This window comes from Thalassophryne amazonica, chromosome 13 (assembly GCF_902500255.1).
Source record: "Thalassophryne amazonica chromosome 13, fThaAma1.1, whole genome shotgun sequence".
Lineage (NCBI taxonomy): Eukaryota > Metazoa > Chordata > Actinopteri > Batrachoidiformes > Batrachoididae > Thalassophryne > Thalassophryne amazonica.
Genome location: NC_047115.1, coordinates 61,612,592 through 61,631,351, shown reverse-complemented (window position 1 = coordinate 61,631,351; position 18,760 = coordinate 61,612,592). Strand labels below are relative to the sequence as shown.

The following is an 18,760-nucleotide window of genomic DNA, read 5'->3' as shown; positions in this document are numbered from 1 at the left end:
GGGGGGGGGATGTACAACCATCATCATCATCATAAAAAAAAGGCAGATAGTTTGAAGAATTTGAAAGGCAATATAGCTACATTCATGTCCATGGTGAAGATATGTGCACTTTTAACCAGAATTTCAACAAATGTTACTGTCTGCAACTGTGTAGGCTCAAATCTGACTTGAATGACCTGTGTTGGCTACAAAAAAACAAAAAAAAACAAAAACAAAAAAAACTGCTTTTTTGTTGATAACAAAAATTAAACTAACCAAAACCAAAAAAGTGTCTTCAAATGGGACTAGAAATTACTCCTATGATCAAATTTCAGGGGCTGGATAATTTTTTTTTTTTTTTTGAGGATTTATTTCATTCATTTAAAAGAAAAAACAGAAAAGCAAAAGAAAAATTAACAAAACGTTACAAACCATTGAATGAAAAGGAGGAGTTTGGAAGAACAAGTCTTATATATTCTGCCCCTTTTTTTACAATACAATCTTGCAAAGCATCATCAATCGACATCATTGCATTTCTATGACTTTGTCACATGCCACCGACTTCTTTCCTAATTTTAACCATTATTTAAAAGACTACATCCCTAATAGATTACATTTTAAACTTCAAATTTAACACTAGGTTGATCTTAAGTATGCCCAAGTGTCATGCAATAAAGTACAATAAAGCGAATTAAGCCATTTTTACAACCCCTGGCAAAAATTATGGAATCACCGGCCTCGGAGGATGTTCATTCAGTTGTTTAATTTTGTAGAAAAAAAGCAGATCACAGACATGACACAAAACTAAAGTCATTTCAAATGGCAACTTTCTGGCTTTAAGAAACACTATAAGAAATCAAGAAAAAAAGATTGTGGCAGTCAGTAACGGTTACTTTTTTAGACCAAGCAGAGGAAAAAAATATGGAATCACTCAATTCTGAGGAAAAAATTATGGAATCACCCTGTAAATTTTCATCCCCAAAACTAACACCTGCATCATATCAGATCTGCTCGTTAGTCTGCATCTAAAAAGGAGTGAACACACCTTGGAGAGCTGTTGCACCAAGTGGACTGACATGAATCATGGCTCCAACACGAGAGATGTCAATTGAAACAAAGGAGAGGATTATCAAACTCTTAAAAGAGAGTAAATCATCACGCAATGTTGCAAAAGATGTTGGTTGTTCACAGTCAGCTGTGTCTAAACTCTGGACCAAATACAAACAACATGGGAAGGTTGTTAAAGGCAAACATACTGGTAGACCAAGGAAGACAAAGCGTCAAGACAGAAAACTTAAAGCAATATGTCTCAAAAATCGAAAAATGTACAACAAAACAAATGAGGAACGAATGGGAGGAAACTGGAGTCAACGTCTGTGACAGAACTGTAAGAAACCGTCTAAAGGAAATGGGATTTACATACAGAAAAGCTAAACAAAAGGCATCATTAACACCTAAACAGAAAAAAAACCAAGGTTACAATGGGCTAAGGAAAAACAATTGTGGACTGTGGATGACTAGATGAAAGTCATATTCAGTGATGAATCTCGAATCTGCATTGGGCAAGGTGATGATGCTGGAACTTTTGTTTGGTGCCTTTCCAATGAGATTTATAAAGATGACTGCCTGAAGAGAACATGTAAATTTTCACAGTCATTGATGATATGGGGCTGCATGTCAGGTAAAGGCACTGGGGAGATGGCTGTCATTACATAATCAATAAATGCACAAGTTTATGTTGATATTTTGGACAACTGAAAGGATGTTTGGGGATGACGAAATCATTTTTCAAGATGATAATGCATCTTGCCATAGAGCAAAAACTGCAAAAACATTTCTTGCAAAAAGACACATAGGGTCAATGTCATGGCATAGGGTCAATGTCAATGAGCAGATCTGATTTGATGCAGGTGTTAATTTGGGGGATGAAAATTTATAGGGTGATTCCATAATTTTTTCCTCAGAATTGAGTGATTCCATATTTTTTTTCCTCTGCTTGGTCTAAAAAAGTAACCGTTACTGACTGCCACAATCTTTTTTTCTTGATTTCTTATAGTGTTTCTTAAAGCCAGAAAGTTGCCATTTGAAATGACTTTAGTTTTGTGTCATGTCTGTGATCTGCTTTTTTTCTACAAAATTAAACAACTGAATGAACATCCTCTGAGGCCGGTGATTCCATAATTTTTGCCAGGGGTTGTAGTACCACTGTTCAATAGCATAAACATTCTGCACCAACTGTGTTGAATCAGAGCTTTAAATGTGGCATAGACTAGCACAGAGTAATACCCCACAATCATGAAGGGCACTGGCTGTGACTGCTGATACCATGTTTATGACTGTAACAGGAAGCAGCAGATTAAGTAGACAGTGTCTTTCCACAGCATTAGTTTACTACCTCATCTTTTCCTGTTATGAAATCAGATTACTGCAGCGCTCCTGTCAGAACAAACAATACCCTAGCCTTGAGGCAGATGGAGCATCTACAAGTTGAAATGGTAAAGTAAAAACAAATTACCTGGTATGCTGGCCTTGGTTATTTTTATTACCTGATTTAAGTGATTATCACAGGGTTACAATAAACATACATAGACTGATTCATGACAAGAGATAAGGAACACCTCCGTTTCGGCGTGTTAGAGGACAAGTTTGGACATGTACAGCTCTCCACAAGTTCTCTTATACTCACTTGACTGGTAAGCACTGAAAGCCGAGATAGGCATGTCCAAACTTGTCCTCTAACACTCCGAAACGGAGGTGTTCCTTTGTCTCGCTTCATCAGCGAATCGGTCGTGACGCGCGAAGCCTCCGCGCAGCTTTCCATGACAAAATCTCTTGTTAAAAGTGAAATCTGCCGGAAAATGGCTGATGTCCAGCTCTTGTGATAACCAGAGAAAGAGCACACGACGGTCTCGTATCCACAGAGCCATCAGCTTAGAAATGATCCAGTGGTTTGTGCCGCGATGTCGGAGCTCGGAGCGCGGCGCACCGACCGTCCTTAAAGGGGTCCTTAAAGCTGTAGATAAAGTCCTTATTCTCTGTGAAGCCCGTAAAATTTTCACCAAAAGCCAGATAACTTTTTCAAATGGTTTCCAGGTGCCAGTCTCTAACAGCTTCTGAAAAAATTCTGATGGAAAAAAAGTCCTTTTCATTCCGCCATTTCCAGACAATGAAAATCCGACGAGGGGGCGGGACCACTCCTTCCACAAGGCGTGCTCACAGGCGAATGACGTCACCGACAGGTGTGGAAAAACTCACGCATGCGCACGAGGGTTCAAGCATGTCTGATGTAAAAACATATGAATGAAATCCATATAGTTTTTAAAAAAATAAAAAGGACCGTTACTTTATGGACACACCACGTATCTGGGCCTGGTTTTAGACTCTCAGCTTAAATTTGAGAGTCACATCAAAAAAGTCTGCAGAGTTGTCAAAGCAAACCTTTTTACATTTAGAATGATCAGGGACCACCTGCCATTCTCTGCTGCACGCACTTTTATGCATTGCATGATTCTTTCCCACATAGTTACTGCATCAGCTCATGGTCACAGGCCACACTCACTACAGTCAGGCCTTTGCAATAGTACAACAGAGCTGTGAAAATCTTGGATAAAAAGCCCATCAGATCGCATCATTGTGTTAGTATTAAGAATGTAAAAATGTTAACGTTTGAAAATTTTATGAAATATGGTCAGTTAAAATTAATGTTTAAATGTGTGCACCAACAGGCCCCAGTGGTCCTCAGTGACTGTATAGTTCCTCTGAGGTCTGTGGGCTCTAGGACCAGAGGAGCGCAGAGCGGGAACTGTCAAATACCAAGACGGAAAACATCATTTGGTCAGTCTGCTTTCAGTGTGCCGGCTGCTAAAACCTGGAACTCTCTACCCACTGATCTGAAGGGAGAGACGAACTGGGTCCTCTTCAAACATAAACTCCAGGACTTTTTAATCAGAGGTCATAAGTGTGACCATCACTGACCACTTATTAACTTTATGTTGTAATGTCTTTTATTGTGTTTGTTTTTTTTTTTTATGCAAGACCCATCTGGGGACGGACATTGTGAATTAGCGCTTGCTAAAATGTTGTAGTATGTTACATGACTCATGGAACATACTTGTCCCTATTCAAATAAACCTAAATAAAAAAAATGTATAAAATTGCTATACTGCAATACATACACACACACATACATACACTCAACAAAAATATAAACGCAACACTTTTGGTTTTGCTCCCATTTTGTATGAGATGAACTCAAAGATCTAAAACTTTTTCCACATACAGAATATCACCATTTCCCTCAAATATTGTTCACAAACCAGTCTAAATCTGTGATAGTGAGCACTTCTCCTTTGCTGAGATAATCCATCCCACCTCACAGGTGTGCCATATCAAGATGCTGATTAGACACCATGATTAGTGCACAGGTGTGCCTTAGACTGCCCACAATAAAAGGCCACTCTGAAAGGTGCAGTTTTATCACACAGCACAATGCCACAGATGTCGCAAGATTTGAGGGAGCGTGCAATTGGCATGCTGACAGCAGGAATGTCAACCAGAGCTGTTGCTCGTGTATTGAATGTTCATTTCTCTACCATAAGCCGTCTCCAAAGGCGTTTCAGAGAATTTGGCAGTACATCCAACCAGCCTCACAACCGCAGACCACGTGTAACCACACCAGCCCAGGACCTCCACATCCAGCATGTTCACCTCCAAGATCATCTGAGACCAGCCACTCGGACAGCTGCTGAAACAATCGGTTTGCATAACCAAAGAATTTCTGCACAAACTGTCAGAAACCGTCTCAGAGAAGCTCATCTGCATGCTCGTTGTCCTCATCGGGGTCTCGACCTGACTCCAGTTCGTTGTCGTAACCGACTTGAGTGGGCAAATGCTCACATTCGCTGGCGTTTGGCACGTTGGAGAGGTGTTCTCTTCACGGATGAATCCCGGTTCACACTTTTCAGGGCAGATGGCAGACAGCGTGTGTGGCGTCGTGTGGGTGAGCGGTTTTCTGATGTCAATGTTGTGGCTCGAGTGGCCCATGGTGGCAGTGGGGTTATGGTATGGGCAGGCATCTGTTATGGACGAAGAACACAGGTGCATTTTATTGATGGCATTTTGAATGCACAGAGATACCGTGACGATATCCTGAGGCCCATTGTTGTGCCATACATCCAAGAACATCACCTCATGTTGCAGCAGGATAATGCACGGCCCCATGATGCAAGGATCTGTACACAATTCTTGGAAGCTGAAAATGTCCCAGTTCTTGCATGGCTGGCATACTACCCGGACATGTCACCCATTGAGCATGTTTGGGATGCTCTGGACCGGCGTATACGACAGCGTGTACCAGTTCCTGCCAATATCCAGCAACTTCGCACAGCCATTGAAGAGGAGTGGACCAACATTCCACAGGCCACAATTGACAACCTGATCAACTCTATGCGAAGGAGATGTGTTGCACTGCATGAGGCAAATGGTGGTCACACCAGATACTGACTGGTATCCCCCCCCCAGTAAAACAAAACTGCACCTTTCAAAGTGGCCTTTTATTGTGGGCAGTCCAAGGCACACCTGTGCACTAATCATGGTGTCTAATCAGCATCTTGATATGGCACACCTGTGAGGTGGGATGGATTATCTCAGCAAAGGAGAAGTGCTCACTATCACAGATTTAGACTGGTTTGTGAACAATATTTGAGGGAAATGGTGATATTGTGTATGTGGAAAAAGTTTTAGATCTTTGAGTTCATCTCATACAAAATGGGAGCAAAACCAAAAGTGTTGCATTTATATTTTTGTTGAGTGTGTGTGTGTGTATATATATATATATATATATATATATATATATATATATATATATATATATATATATATATATATACATATATACACACACACACACACACACACACATATATTACAGGGATTTTCATACATATAATTTTATTTGGAAAAGCAGAATGACTTGAGTGATTTCCTAGGTGAATGCACAGAAGAAGAAAAAGCTCAGCTTGGCCAAACCTGTGCTTCTGTCAGTCAAATACAACACAGAAGAAACACAGAGCTGTCTTGTGACATTTCTCAATATAAGTTCAAAATACAAGGTGACATATACAGGAACCTCCTTCCCTACAATTCACGCCTCTTACAACAAAAACCCTACATGACTCCAAGAATCCTTAAATAGGAGTAAATCATGTGATCTCACATGGACTTCACTTTTAGATGAGTCACAGAAGATAAGAACCATATGGTTATTTTAAGTCAAGCAAGAAAAAAAAGTTGTTGGGTGACACATTTAATTAAACCCCCCAATATTGCACATGTCGTTATGTGACTATTGCACATGTGCACCTCACGATGATGATGAAGCAATACATCCCGCAGTTTTAGAGAACATTTTCAATAACCAATAAACTACTGAACAGTGCAATAACTGACAAGACAAATCAGGGATGGGCAAGGGCGCAATTTAGAACTAGAAATTGGGGGGGACAAAGTGCGAGGCCCGCAGGGCCGAAGCTCATAGGCCGGGGGTCTGGGGGTTGCTTTAGGCCCCCAGAAGCCAACGGTTTCTGGATAAGCTCAGATGCATTCTGAGCATCCAGAACAGTAATTTTAATGTTTTGAGAAGACCATAAAGTGGACACCATTTGACTTATGCAATTTGAAACTGTGGCTATAAGTACTTTATTCTGAGAATAGCCAGCATTGATTTTATTAACATCCTGGTGTAAATAAGGTATCACCACATGTGTAGAACTCAAAAAGAATGATAGGTTGAGTTTTCATTAGAAAAACAACTGCAATGTGGTAAAATGTATTCATAAATATGAAAGAACAGGCTCTTAATAATTATTAACTATCGCATACTGTATTTTTTTTCCTCAAGATTTGTTTTTGCATAAGTTTGAAAAAACAACAGATCATAAGTTTAGGATAAATTACTTATCATGAATTTAATTTTCAAAGTGGCACTAATGACAACACTCATACTGAACATAATTTCACTTGCATAGACTGATTTTGGAGATCAAGCAGTAATTGCAGATGAGCTTTCTGAGGTCCCAGATAGCTTTTCTGATTTCCTTTTCTAACTTTGAGAATTTACTAAATCAGCATATAGTCCATTGATACTTATGTGTAGACACTAGTCCCTACAGGCAACTATTTTTGCTTTCAAATCTGGGCAAATGCAGTCCCAGAAAATTCTGACTGTGACAAACAAGAAATAGGTGTTGTAAACAAGTCAATGCTGATAAAAATACAAACTTGCAGAAACAAAGATACTATTCTGACATGGTTTGCAAATAAGATTGACATGGTTTGCACATAAGTCTGGCATAGCATGTTTCAAGTACACACATATATGCTGTCACCCCGGTTGAAAAGGTGGGGGAGGACATGTCCCCCCTATCCCCCACCAAACTGCGCCCATGGGGATGGGATGTGCAACATCAAAGTGTCTTCAACTGTAAATACTACACACAGGCTTTTTAAAGAACTGCATCTTTTTGATTTCTCTCACATTCAAAAGGTAGACAGTAAAATATTGCTGACAAAACCAACAAAATATTGACACGTGACATAAAACAGTGGATAACAAGAACGTCAAGACTAATTTAGACTGTGGTCCTCAAAAAACAAACAAACAAACAAAAAATACAATAGAAATATAATATGTAACGCCATTAAGAGAATAATCATGAATTATAAAAGTGAAAAATAAGAGATGGCACCATACTTGAGAAAATAAATTCAACCCTTTTTAAATATTGACTTAGACATCATCTCTGAGGTCCACAGGTAAAGCGCATGTCCAAAACAAAATTATAACATTTTAGAATATGTCATCATGTTTGACATTATTTTATAGTTAGGGGAAACCGGGGCACAGTGGATCAGACATGTTGTTTCGTGGCAGCATAAACACATTATGCATAGATTTAGGTGATTCTGTTGTGGATTTAATACAGCAAGTTCTTATTTATAAGGCTGTGTTATTTATGTCTCCCCAAGTGTAACTTACAGGTGTTTAAAATCGATTTTAAAATTTTTGATTCACTATGCCCCAGACCCTAATTCACAGGGCACAGTGAATTAGTGTCGGGGCACAGTGAATCAACTTGGAATATAATGAAAAAACACATGATTATAAAGACTTCTTCAAAATTATTAAATATATGCTGATGCATATACAAACTACAATCCAGCAAACCAGCTCTGTGTGAGTGTCATACAGTGATATAAGTCCTTTAAAAACTATTATAAATACAACTGTCATAATTTCTGTTCAAACCTGACAACAGTTTATATACACAAATTCTAGACATACTTCATGGAAAAATAAATGTATAAGCTTCAACAAGTAATATTTGTCATCCACTTGATACTGGGGCTTAGTAAATCACTTTCTAGACTGATTCACTGTGCCCCGGGTGCATGTGACACACGAGTCATGTTATCAAATAGCTGATAGTCCGGAGAAGACATAACACATGCTCATCAGTTGAACGGGGTAGTCTAACTAATAACAATTTTTTGGTCCACCTTTCCTCTGTTGTGAAAGAAATACAAAGACATTGACATCCACAAAATTTACTTTTAACAGGAAAAACTGACTTCACCTGCCACTTAGTTTTACCCTTAATGTATCAAAAAAAAAAAAACCACTAATTTATAAGGGGGATGTCTTTATGCATAAAAATATGGCATAACTGCTGCAATATAGTTTTGTAGATATAGCTACTGATTCACTGTGCCCCAGATTCCCCTACATACATCCAGGGCAAAAAACAAACAGTAAGCAGCAGTAGCCAGACCTAGAAAACCCTGCTTCAATTTTATTTTATTGTATGATTGAAGGCAGGTGAACAAGTAGTAAAAAATGATTCCACCAGCTGCTCTGTAAACTCAGAAAACCAAGCCAGTGTACAAACAGCTGCACATCTGTACTACACTGTGTTCTCAGCAGTTCATTAACTACTGTGACTTCATTTAATTTGGTAATTGTAATCACCATTTCTCATGGCCCTCACGACTTACAAAATGTTTGAACTTGGCAAAAGGTCTTAACTTATTATTATTTCTCCCTCTACAGTCCATTATGTCATTAAACAATTCAAGAAATACGGAGGAATTTCAGTACCTAAAGGGTAAGGGCGCAAGCCTAAGATGAACATCGGTGATCTCTGTTGCAGTTGTTACAATAGATAAAAAATTACACATCTTGAATAATTTATTTTATTCTACTTCGCATTGGCCCACTGATGTCTGACAAGAGCCCATCATATGGAGAAAATGGCCCATCACGGCACTGGGCTACTAGCCCCTATCACACTTTTGAAGCATGAATCACTGTGTGACAGATAGTTCTGTTCACTCCTCACGTCCTAGGCATGCTCACAATCAGAAGTGATTAATATTAATATAAGCAAGTAATATTTCAGTGCTCGCTTAAGGGGTAATGTTCCATCACGTTTTACACGTACATAGTGAATGGTTAACTGAAGCTTGACTTTCAAAAAATTATATCGCAAATCAAATTGCAAAATCATTCAGCCCTAATAGACACTGAATTGACTTTAATGTGATTGAAGTATGCCCTGTACAAGTATATTATCTAGGAAAATACGAGTTTTGCATCAGAACTCTGTATTGGCAAATACTCAACATTAAATGATCGTGGGAGAAAAACTGATTGAGACATCCCCACAAAATAGACCTGGATATTATCAGTTATCAAGTTGTTCACCAATGAATATGGCTTTATACACCCTGAAGAAAACCATACACCCTGAGGCCGAAGACCGTATGGTTTTCTGAAGGGTGTAAAAAGCCATATTCATTGGTAAAACAACTTGATAATGATTTTATCATGTACCTATAAATGATAAATGTTGTATGGTTTTCTGAAGGGTGTAAAAAGCCATATTCATTGGTGAACAACTTGATAACAATTATCATATACAGTGGTCCCTCGTTTAGTACACACATAAATAAAGCATGCTCAATCACTTGTCTTGACATGAAACAATGCCAGCCTGTAAGTACCTTTTATCATTTGACCAAGACCGTTATCATCAAGCCAGGTACAGCCAAACATCAAGGTGCGTCTTGTGGAAAAGTGTTTTAGAACAGCCTAAAATAAGCCCTTTCAATGGCTCATAAAACAATAAATAAAATAAATGAAACAACTGAATCATATTTTTAGAAGCAAAAATTCAGCTGTCAAACTAAAAAGGAACGCTGTCTATGAGCACTATTTATCCAACCTGGGCGGCAAAACACTCCTCTGCAAAATGCCATAATGCTTAGTGATATGAAAGACCACCTTCACTGGTATTTATACAAGTTTTCATCATGCTATGATTTTTATTTACACTTCTATACTGATGCCAGCACTGAAAAGGAATGGGGGGGAAAACACACACTTGACTGCGGTGGAAACCTTCCCTTTGCATGCCCACTTCTCTCCCAGTGAGTGGAACAGATCTAGGTCAAAGCTGATTAATGTGCCCACAGTTCCCGAGAGGTTTCTGGTCAGGTGGCAGCAATGCCTGCTTTCTGATGATGAACACCCCCTATCAAAATGCCACTATGACAACACAAAGGGATGTGAGTAAATTTGCATAGACAAAAATGACAAAACTGTTTACTCTGTTCTTGTGCCAGCTGCTGTGCCAACATTTACTTGTGGTTGTGCTTACTGTTGATTTACAGCCATGTGTGTGTGTGTGTGTATTGGTCAAAGATGAGGAACACCGGGTGACTGAACAGCAACAAAAAAAGCACCTAAACCACATGCATGTTAAAAATATAGCTGCCCAGCATGCTCAGCTGTTGAGCTGCACACTTGCTGAAGCAGCTCGTTGCAGAGTATAACAGTAGGATGAAATGGATGGCTGTTGATATGAGACTGCTCAGTTGCCACTGGATGGCATGCATTCCGTAAATCAGTTCAAGCACAGACTGGCATCATTAAATGTCCCCAAAGCTTTATGATCACTGGTTTAGCCACAAAACAGGAGATGAAGAGCAGCAACCACTCTGACAAAGTGCTTCACCTAGCTGAACTTTTGTTAGCCAATTATCATAATGCATAGAATCCATGGTGTAAACATCCTTTTAGATATGATTTCAGCACTAACACGTAACAGTTAGATAAGTGTTTACTCTCAATAATAAGCCAGTAAAGCGAGTAAATACTTGTTTTGATCATGATGCACAGCAGCAGCAGCTCTGTGAGCAGCTTTAGCATTAGCCACAATGCTACTCAGCTAGCTTGCTGGTTAGCTAAGTGTTTTGGAAATGTGTGGCAGCTCGTCCGTGTCAAACGCTTACACACAAACAGGGCGTTGTTTGTCAACATTAGACATTTCGTTTCTTTTCTTTTCTTAAGCACAAGGTGGCTCACAAACACTCCCATTTTTTGTGGGCAGCGTTAACGTTACCTCGGCACGCAGCTGGGGGACGAGCGGTCTATCTCCCAGGTCGCAAAGAGGTTCATGGGTACGGGCATGCTGCCGGAGCCGGAGCCCGAGCCCAGCACCACAGCCCCGGTTAGCACCCCGCTCGGGAGGATTGTAGGCGCTGGTCCGCCACCGCTCGGGTTCAGGAAAGCGGCCCGGACGCCTCCTCTCTCTACAGCCGCCGCCATCATCACCTCCACTGCCTGGAGAGCAGCTCTAGCTGTATGGGACTACGCGACACCGCCGAACTGTGCGCCACTGGTGCTCCTCCAGACTACTCGCTCCCACTGACGGGCGAACTGGAGATGCTGATCGGCGGGGCGGGGCACATGTCATTACTGCTAGGGGGCAGCAGAGCTCCGCTTCCAGGGCAGAACCCATGTCATAAGAATTGAGTCACAGTGAACGTCTATATTTTTATTCTTTGCAGAAATCAACACGTGTGTGTGTGTGTGTGTGTGTGTGTGTGTGTGTGTGTGTGTGTGTGTGTGTGTGTGTGTGTGTGTGTGTGTGTGTGTGTGTGTGTGTGTGTGTGTGTGTTGATGTTGGTGTTGGTTGGGGGTTCACTTTGGAACCTAAATACTGAGTCTTGAGTCATTATTTTAATATATAATTTTTATTTTAAAAACTGTAAATCTAATTCTGCATAGTGCAGTAGAATATTTACAGAGGGATATTTCAAATGGTGAGTAAAGCACAAAATACAGCACAAATATTCTTTAGACAGTTTGAAAAAAAAAAACAACTGGCCACTTGAATTGTCAATAGGCAGCCAGTCTGATCATAAATATTCCAAAAAGGTATAGTTTGGACTATCTATGACTGAATGCTATGGAGTTATGGGGTAAAACAGCAAGAATGGTGACAAAAGCGGTGCAAATTATAGGTTAAGATAATAGGATTAATAAATTGAATAGTTTTGACTGTGCTGAGTGCTTGGTCTGCAAAGTAAAGGTCAAACAATGTCGGTGTCCATTGGATTCTAGGTGACACGTTACCCTGTAACGTGATAACTAAGCATGACACATGATGTAAACTATTCCTTTTTAAAACCCTATTAACTCAACCAATAACGTTTTACCAAAATTAGAGCAACTTTAACTTTTGACCCCTGTACAAATTGAAATTGACCTTTGTCACCATTCTTTCTGTTTTTGCCCCATAACTCCATAACATGCAGTCATAGATAGTCCAAACTATACGTTTTTGGAATCTTTATGACCAGTCAAATAGCATGGTATAGTTTTCAATATGATTGGAGCTTTTTAAAATTTTGACCCCTGTGTAATTCTTCAATTGACCCCAACCAAGCCACCTACTGAAATTTCAAGTGGCCAATTTTTTTTTTTTTCTTTTTCCAAAAGAGTAATGTCTAAGGGGTATGTGTACCAATTTTGGTGCTCGTTTCCAGAAATAAATGATTGTTACAGTTATCTGCTCTACTAGCAACAGCGTTCATCAACCCACCTTTGTTCGTGCAAGAGACCTTCCCCTTAATTTATCACACCTTTGGTCAGGGTCCCCCACCGCCAACTGTAACAGAGAACCTCTATTCAGTATCACATTGGTAAAAAAAAACTGTTCTGGATAACTGGATCAAACATTACAAGGACGGTAAAGGGCAGCTCACAGATTATTCCAGCATGCCTCGTGCTTTTTCCCTCAGCTAAGGAGGTAATGTTTGCACCAGAGTTTTTCTGTTTGTTTGTTTGTTTGCATGTTGGCAGGATAACTCAGAAAGTAGCAAGCTGATATCAATGAAATCTGGTGAGCAGATAGATATGTTCTGGGAAATAAGTGATTCCATTTTGTAGGTGATCTGGAACATACTGTGGAATCTGAGATCCAGAAGAATGTTTGGCACCAAGCAACATTCAGCTCTAAAACTTGTGAGAGGATGTTCATGAAATTTGGTGAGCAGACACATAATGTCCCACAAAATGAGGGTTTTTAAGTTTGAGTCAATTTTCTCAGTATGTAGATAAATTGGAAACACGGCTTGTTGCTTGATGATAAATGCAAGTGAAAGTGGGTATTTTGGCGGTGAGGAATATTTGGCTTTGGGGGAACTATGCTGAGTGCCTTCTTATCAATTTGTCAATAATGGTTATGGCTTAAGGAGGGTCAGGGTTCATATTCTGTTTAAAAAATATGCAAAACAACTGCTAGCAGCTATAAACCAGTTTCTGTTGGTTTCTGTTCTTAATATTGTGTGTACAGGATTTTGCAAAAGCAGTTTACAGTCAAATTAACCCATTTTGCCCCACTGGCAACTATTGTTGCCGAAGTGTATCACTGTCATTTTCTACTCACAATAAAAAATCTCAAAGGTACTAATGCAACTTTTTCCACTTATAAACGGGTTAATGAACATTTATGAAACCATAAACTGTTTTATGAGTTTCAATCTTTTTTTTGTTCAGCTTTTTCAAATACATGTTCAGTTTATTTATTTATTTTTTATAATAAATAGGAAGGTGACAGTGGTCATTATAGTGGAATGGTAATACAATACTTACTAAAAGCTTTTCATATCACCAATCAATAACATTTGTTGTAGAAGTTAAAATGTATTGGTTTCAATGTTGTTTAGATCCTATTTAACTAGCACAGCTCAGGCTGTAGGCATCAGTGGTACTTTTACAGAAGTTAAAGCCCTCGCTTTCATGGATATGCATCTCAGAAGACTACCATCTATAACCTTGACAAACTGGTGTGTATTCATCACAGATGGCCACGATGATGTGACGCACCAGACTGGTACCAAGTGACGTTTGCAATAAAACAACCATAGCATGCCTAGCGTGGAGTCTATCCCAGCAGGCATAGGGCGTGAGGCGGGGTACATCCTGGATAAGATGCCAGTCTGTTTCAGGGCCACATATAGACAGACAAACACATTCACATTAGCTGGTATAACTGGTACAAAGTAAACGGAGTTCAACTTCAGTGATACATATACACTATTGTGTTATTTTTTGGGGGGTCTACGTTTACTGAGAGAAAAGAGATGGAATTAAACGTGTCCAATATAATTCATTTTTCATGGAACCTGCAACAACAGGAGATCTAACAGATCGGTATGAGAGTGGTAGTGGTACAACTACAAACTGCTATAACTAAAACGCCCTTACTGGGCCCCATTAAATCACAAAACCCAGAATGCCCTCAGCACCATATCTTTATCACTTTAGAGTTACACTGATCCAAGATAAACTAAAATACACCAACATTTTAACAATTACTCAAACAGGAAAGACTTAAAATCTAAAGTATCCACTACTGAAAGACAAGATAAGAGAACTTGAAGGTGCACTCTGTGAGTGTCCGTCTTTCTCACCGTCAGCCACACCTATTTCTAATCCATCATCACTTCAGCATCCACTAAACATCCAGCAGGGGGTAGACACATTTTTTGGACATTGCATAGGCAAAACAAAGGTGTATTTTATGAATGGTTTGATGCATCAAGTTCACAGATGTGAAAGGGTTTGTCCTTATAATGCAGTGTGTTTATTTTTAAATCTGGTGCGGTCAGATTGTTTTAGACTTATGTTAATAAGTCAATTGGCATGGTGTCTTAGTGGTTAGCACTGTTGCCTCACAGCAAGAAGGTCATGGGATCACCTCCCACCTAGTCCTTTCTGTGTGGATTTTACATGTTCTCCCCGTGTTCGCGTGGATTCCCTCCGGGTGCTTCGGCTTCCTCCCATGCAGACAAAGTCACACAGGTTAGATGAATTGGAATCTTTAAATTGACTATAGGTGTGACCAACTTTGTCCTTCATCATGTGGCGCTGTGATAGCCTGGTATCCTGTCCAAGATGTACTTGCCTCTCACCCTATGATTGGTAGGCTTCAGCAGCCATGTCACTTGATTGGAGCCAGTGGGTATAAAAAATTAATTTCAATGAGCAGTTGGATGGACTCATTCACTGATTTCCTCTATTCTAGAGGGTAAATGCCAACATTTTTCCAAAGAAAGTTAGAGTAAAATTGTATTAAAAAAATTTTCTTGAAGTATTGCCAACTTTGTTCACCTTTTTCTTGTGGTTTTATGTCACTGTGAATGTAGAGCTGGTAGCTCAGTGGATAAAGAGTCAGTCTGCGAGACTGGCCTTTGCTTAGGAAGTAACCTGCATTGGACTTGCATTAAGTCCAGATTCTTATCAGCGTCATGCTACGGAACAGAGTTACCACCCACAGTGTAGACTGTGGGTGGATCCTGTCCAGACTGCCTTGTCCATACCTGCAAGATCGCAGCCAAAGCGTATTTAGACAACAGTTAATTTGATTTAATTTAACTTATTTTCATTTACATAGCTCCAAATCACAACAAAGTTGCCTCATGCCACTTCACACAAGTAAGGTCAAACCTTACCAACCTCCAGAGCAAGCACACAGGCAACAGTGGTAAGGAAAATCTCCCTCTGATGATTTGAGGAAGAAACCTCAAGCAGACCAGACTCATGGGTGACCTTCTTCTTGGATGATGCTACTAACACAATAGACAATCCAGGAAATTATACAGGAAATTTTGGGAGATTTTGGGATTCCATGCTGGTGCACAAGACGGGAGGCCTGCAGAACCATAACACCCACTCCCATCTCTGGATGGAGCTGCACTTTAAACAGAGTGAAAAAACAATCAGGTGGCAGAAACACAACAAAATTCAAATTCAAATTTATTAATTTATATAGCGCCAATTCACGACGAACTCGTCTCAAGGCGCTTCACACAACATAAAAAAAAAAAAAACTGAATTAAAAATTTAAAACACAATAAAAAGATGACCATAAAAGAATACAAGAATAAAAACACATGATAACACTAATGATAAAACAGGGAAAACAAATGAGTCTTTAAACGTGACTTAAAAGTCTCCACAGTATCAGACTGCCGAATGTGTCCCGGGAGATCTATCCACAGAGCTGGAGCACGGTAGGAGAAAGCTCTGTGACCAGTAGACTTTTTATTCACCCTGGGAACACACAGAAGTCCTGCACCCTGAGAACGCAGGGCCCGAGCCGGTACACAGGGGCTTACCAGGTCAGCCAGATAGGGAGGTGCAAGTCCATGAACAATTTTATAAACTAATAACAGTACTTTAAAATCCGATCTTGCAGCAACTGGAAGCCAGTGCAGGGACACCAAAACGGGCGTAATGTGGTCAAACTTTCTGCTTTGTGTCAAAAGATTGGCAGCAGCATTTTGAACCAGCTGAAGACCCCTAATCCTGGACTGCGGTAAACCAGAAAATAGACCATTACAGTAGTCCAATCTAGAAGAGACAAATGCATGAATCAAAGTCTCAGCATCAGCCATTGACAGGATGGGATGAATCTTCGCTATATTTCGCAAATGGAAGAAAGCAGTCCTCGTAATGTCTCTAATGTGGAGATCAAAGGACAACGTAGGATCAAAAATGACTCCAAGGTTCCTCACTTTATCCGTATGATGTATAACACACAAACCTAAGCTAAGTGCTAGCTGATCAAATACAGTATACAAATACAGTATAATTTATCAGCATTTAGCAACAAGAAAAACAGAAGAAATACAAAGGTGATCGCTGGCCACTGGCCCTAAGCTTCACTAAAAGACCCAGACTTTAGGGCCCTGTCCCACTGGGGAGAGGATCAATTGCGCATGAATTGAGTACACAAATTACGGGCGTTCGTTGTTGTCCGCAACAAAAATGGCCAAAAATGACAGATGTCCCAGTATGAATTAGAGATTTATTAATAATATATAGCGAATATATGATGAACAATCACGGTTATATAACGCATGTAGTGAGGAAACTGATCCGACACATTGAGATTATCACGGCAGTATTACGGGTGTATTATGAATGCATCGCGCACGTGTTGCACGTTTTGCACGTGCACGGCATCTGCATTGCGGTCATAAAATAAGCTCACTCGGGCCGTCGGCATCACTATTAACATCAACAATACAGGCTCTGGAGCATTTGCTGGACTTTGACAAGTTGATCACAGAGTTAATGTTCATGTTGTCATGCGAGGGTTAACTGTTCATGAGTTTGGGGAGCGGGAGGGGGGAAGCCGCTCAGGGTGTGAGACTGTTTTTGTTTTTTGTTTTTTTGAGTGTTGTTGGGAAGGTGTCGTAACACGGACCCACAACAGGGGGCGCAAATGAACGGACAATGAGTAAGCCAAAAGGTAACAATTTAATGTTGTGATATTACACAACGAAACGTGTCTTAATATTCACAGTCAATAAACACCAGGTGACGTGTGGGCAGGCTCGAAGATAGAAGACGCCCGACGAGAGAGAAGCCGCGTCCCACACGGCCTCCACCACCAACGGCCTGAAGAACACCGGAGCCGCCAAGTCCCGAGTCCCCAGGTGGCCTCTGTCTTCGGCTGTCGACCCTGGTACTGCTGGCAGAAAACAGAAAGATGATGTGTGAGTGTGAGTCCGCACACTCAGTAATTAACAGTCCAAACACAGTTGGGAGGAAGCACCTCCACCTCCAACCTAGGAACACACTAGCAGCTCCTGGAACCACTTATCTGGATGGAGTGAGAGGCGAAGACGTCGCTTCTCTCACTGACCGCCAACCCAGTTGAAAGGGCACCACAGGACAACGGCTGCAAACAGATCAGACGTAAGTCACAGTTTAAATTCAGCAGAGAAATTACCTTAGTACTGGTAGTCGATTTCTCGGCGGGGAGGTGGAGTTGCAGTCCGGCTTATATGGTGGTGTAGATGAGTGACAGCTGGAGTAATGAGTGACAGCTGTCACTTCCTCTGGGTCTGGCGCCCTCTCGTGCTTGGAGCCCGCACTCCAAGCAGGGCGCCCTCTGGTGGTAGTGGGCCAGCAGTACCTCCTCTTCAGCGGCCCACACAACAAGTGTCACAGAAAACAGACTTCAGCGTGAGTTGTGGCTAAACAGCAACTCTTCCTTTTGTTGGTGTTAAATAAAAGTCCTGGAGGAGACCCGATTGCAGCAGCTACGTCTTTGTGGATTTACACACCTGGACCCGCACTGACTGACAGGTATGTCGCTTTCTGCCACATATAGTACTTTGGGTTTAAGTGACATGTTTGTTATGCATTCACAGATAGTCCGCAAATCAGCTGCAAAGCAGATGTAATAAAAACGCTTTATTCGTGGCCAATTTGTATGCATTCGCTACAACATATTTTAGTTTGTGATGTGGACATGATGGGCATGCAATATATCTGTTTTACACACTGTCCCGGTCCGCTGCCAAGCCGCAAATCCCCATCAGCTGCGGATATCAGCGGTCAATGGCAGATAATACAGCGCAT

The 18,760-nt window shown here is 40.6% G+C and overlaps 1 protein-coding gene across 2 annotated transcripts in view; it reads right to left on the bottom strand.

Annotated features, from left to right (window-relative positions):
• zmp:0000000755 (phosphofurin acidic cluster sorting protein 2) overlaps positions 1-11,756 on the bottom strand; it is a 141,373-nt gene extending 129,617 nt beyond the window's left edge. The window contains exon 1 of one of the 2 annotated variants that reach the window (XM_034184556.1): positions 11,439-11,756. In XM_034184556.1, coding sequence (XP_034040447.1) covers positions 11,439-11,647 — 209 coding nt within the window. In that variant the 5' untranslated portion in view covers positions 11,648-11,756. The remainder of the gene's footprint in view (positions 1-11,438) is intronic. The other variant, XM_034184557.1, reaches the window with a different exon arrangement.
• Between the last annotated feature and the right edge of the window lie 7,004 nt (positions 11,757-18,760).